This window comes from Nestor notabilis, unplaced genomic scaffold (assembly GCF_000696875.1).
Source record: "Nestor notabilis isolate BGI_N333 unplaced genomic scaffold, ASM69687v1 scaffold1204, whole genome shotgun sequence".
In the NCBI taxonomy this organism is placed as follows: domain Eukaryota; kingdom Metazoa; phylum Chordata; class Aves; order Psittaciformes; family Psittacidae; genus Nestor; species Nestor notabilis.
The window spans coordinates 9,218-12,456 of NW_009924958.1; the positions used below are offsets into that span (position 1 = coordinate 9,218).

The following is a 3,239-nucleotide window of genomic DNA, read 5'->3' on the forward strand; positions in this document are numbered from 1 at the left end:
AAAATAAGCTACAGGAGGCTTAAGGAATTTCAGTTACTGGAAAAATAGCAGAAAGCAAGTGTAGTGTAGTTTGCCTGTACCTCAACCCAAGCATTTATCTATACAGATAGTATAAAATCTTAAAAGATTAAGAAAAACTTGAGGTTACCAAGCTTAATAGGAATGTTGTGATGAATTTTAGAAAATGGAATATTGGCTTGAATATGAGCATGGACTGTAAGTGAAATCAGATAAGATAATGGTAAGTGTCAGCCCTTCTTGCTCCTGGTTCCTGTTAAAAATTGTCATATCTTCCTGTGGAGGTTATTAGTGAGATTGTGGTAGTACAGTTAATCTGATTGATCGGTTGGTGGTCCTTTTGTAGAGTCACTGTTTAGGCTTTGTTATATGTATGTATAGATACTGTAAAGCTTATGAAAATAGAGTCTGCAAAACCCTACAACAGCAGAAGTGTTTACAGCCGAAGTAAACTTTGAAAATATGAGGAATATCAGTCTTGCTTTCCATTATAAAACTAACTGATGCAGATATCGGCACTGGGTCTTTTAAAATAACACAAAACCCCCCAACCCATGGTCAAGCCCTGGTAAAAGATAAGGGGCATAAATATACTCAGAACCTGAATGTAAGGAATTTTGAAGCAAATTCAGGTTGTTTATGACTTGGTTTATGGATTATTCTGAGTAGTCTCTAATGGCTGTATTTTATTTGAACATTGAAGTAATACAGCTGGCTCTTTCGTTGTTTCATATTTCCTTTTTTTAGATGGAAATTCTGGGGGTCTACAATCTCTCAGCTGTCAGAGCACGGATGAAAATATCTCTGTAACTCAGAGCGCCAGACTTCTTGTGCATCCATACAGTTGTTTTCCCTCATCTGACAAGAGTAATTCAGATGCCTCAAATTCTGCACCATGTATGCTGCGGTCGTCACCAATTCCTTCAGGTACAGCAAACACTGATTTGATGCCATGATCCACAAGAAGTGTCCTAATATCATATATATATATATATATATGTGAATGAAGTGGAAACTTGAACTTGTTCATCTGTAAAATGAAAACAAAGCATTCTACAAATTAAGTATGCAGGTAGTTGTGTCCTTGTAGCCTTACATTACAAAGTAAAACCAATGTAAAATGTGACCAAGTACATGTACCTGTAGCTACCACGTTTTTTCTCTCCTTTTAAGCAAACTTAATGCCTGCTGCCACTGATCCTTCCTTATCACATTCCATTTCCTCATATTATTTCTTCCCTCTCCTACTGCTGTAGCAGTGCTGCAAGCCAGCAGAACAGGAAAAAAAGTTAGTTTGAGCTTAAATCATCTTGTTCCCTGTCAATTCTCCTCACTTTTTAGTCTTGTCAATCTTCCTCTTCATAATGATGGGGCAAAGAGAAGCAGCAACTGTGTCGGTATCTCTCCTTTAATGATTTTCTGTTAGTTGAGAGCTCACTTCATTATATTGCTATGCATCAAATAACTGTTAGAAGTGTGCTTCCAAAAAAGTAAAACAAAAGAAACTTTAGTGCATGATGAATTATTCAGAGATATTTTTTTTTTAATGGGCCACACGATAACATGCAACTTTATAAAGATCTGCCACATCATCCTACTGCTAACAACAGAACTGACACCTTTTCACTATGTGAATCCTCAGCTTGAGGAAAATACACAGGTACTAGAAGGATGTTTTCAGTAAACTTCAATAAAAATCCCACTGGAAAGTGAAGTTACCACCTTCCTCATTTTAGTACCAGGTTGGGTTGAACATTGGAACAGGTTCCCATGGAGTCTATAGAAGTCCCATCATTTGGAAACAAGGCACTGAGCAACCTGAGTTATCCTTGAAGTTTGCCCCACTTTGAGCAGGCCATTAGACAAGAAGACCACCTTGAGGGTTCCTTCTGACCTAAACTATTCAGTGGTTCAGATAAAATAAATAATTCAATCACCAAATTTGACAAAATGGAACATTTTAAATGTGGAGTATAATAGTTAAAAGCACATTTAGTAGTCTAGTGTATTTCCGACCAAAAAACAAGTGTTAAACAGCTCTTTCTCAGTTTGTTCTTTGTTCTATGGCACTATTTATTGACAGGCAGTTACAGTACTTCTTTTTTTAATCCTCTCCAATCTCAGATTTTGTTTTGGAAACTGTACAACAGAACATAGCTCATCAATGGATCCAAAGCAAAAGAGAAGAAATTATTGATCAGATGACTGAAGCATGTTTGAATCAGTCACTGGATGCTCTTCTATCAAGATTTTTACTCATGAAAGAAGACTATGAACTTATAAGCACAAAACCTACAAGGACATCGAAAGTACGACAACTGCTTGATACCTCAGATAGCCAAGGAGAGGAATTTGCCAGAATTATAATACAGAAGTTGAAAGATAACAAACAGCTAGGACTTCAACCTTACCCAGATATTGTGCCAAATTCTCTAAGACTGCATCTTTAAATTTATTCTTTCTCTATGAAACCATGTGGATATTTCTTACAACATGATTCTTGTTTCAATATAGTGGTTTTATATATGTACTGCATTGTCTTTACTATGCCTTTGTAGAGTCTCAGAAATGACACTGAATTCATCTAGACTGCATTTGGTGAGTCACCATTTAATTAGGTGGAGTGCAACCATCATGCCAAACACTAGACACTTGTTGACTCAGTTCATAAAAGTATTTCGTTTATACATGACAAAGAAAAAACATTAAATATTCCCTGGTTTACATATTTTCTGTTTATAGATATCCTTTCCTTCCACCTCACAGGATTGAGACAACCCAACTCAACTTGGAATGTTGTTTTTGCTCCCTTCATCTTGTCTTTCCAATAGAGGAGGAAAAAAAATGTGTGCTCTATTTCAGGGCTTGTATGCTGTGTGTACAGTAAATTTTCTTTCAGCCGTATTGGTTAGTCCTTCCAAGATACCAGAGATGAGAGGAAGGTGGGAAGAAGATTACATTGCAATTCTATAGGATTTTTTTATTGTTTTGGGGTTTTTTCCCGATTTCGTTGCCGGGGCAAGCACTTCAGACCGCTGCGTAAGAAGAACGTCAGTCCAAAGAGAACCCCAAGGGCATTTTGTTGATCATCTTTGTTCTGCTAAGAACTGATATGTTAGAAAGAATGCAGCTATAACCTTTTACATTATTTGGTTACAACCACTTCAACTTCTCTTGAAGTCATAGTAGGATGAGATCCACATACAGCTTATACCAGAGCA

The 3,239-nt window shown here is 36.8% G+C and overlaps 1 protein-coding gene across 1 annotated transcript in view; it reads left to right on the forward strand.

Annotated features, from left to right (window-relative positions):
• The window catches only part of LOC104404382 (receptor-interacting serine/threonine-protein kinase 2-like), a gene marked incomplete at its 5' end in the record, with an annotated part of 10,635 nt that extends 8,167 nt beyond the window's left edge, over nucleotides 1–2,468 (forward strand). Inside the window, 2 exons of the mRNA XM_010012806.1 lie at nucleotides 766–945; nucleotides 2,143–2,468. Coding sequence (XP_010011108.1) covers nucleotides 766–945; nucleotides 2,143–2,468 — 506 coding nt within the window. The remainder of the gene's footprint in view (nucleotides 1–765; nucleotides 946–2,142) is intronic.
• Between the last annotated feature and the right edge of the window lie 771 nt (nucleotides 2,469–3,239).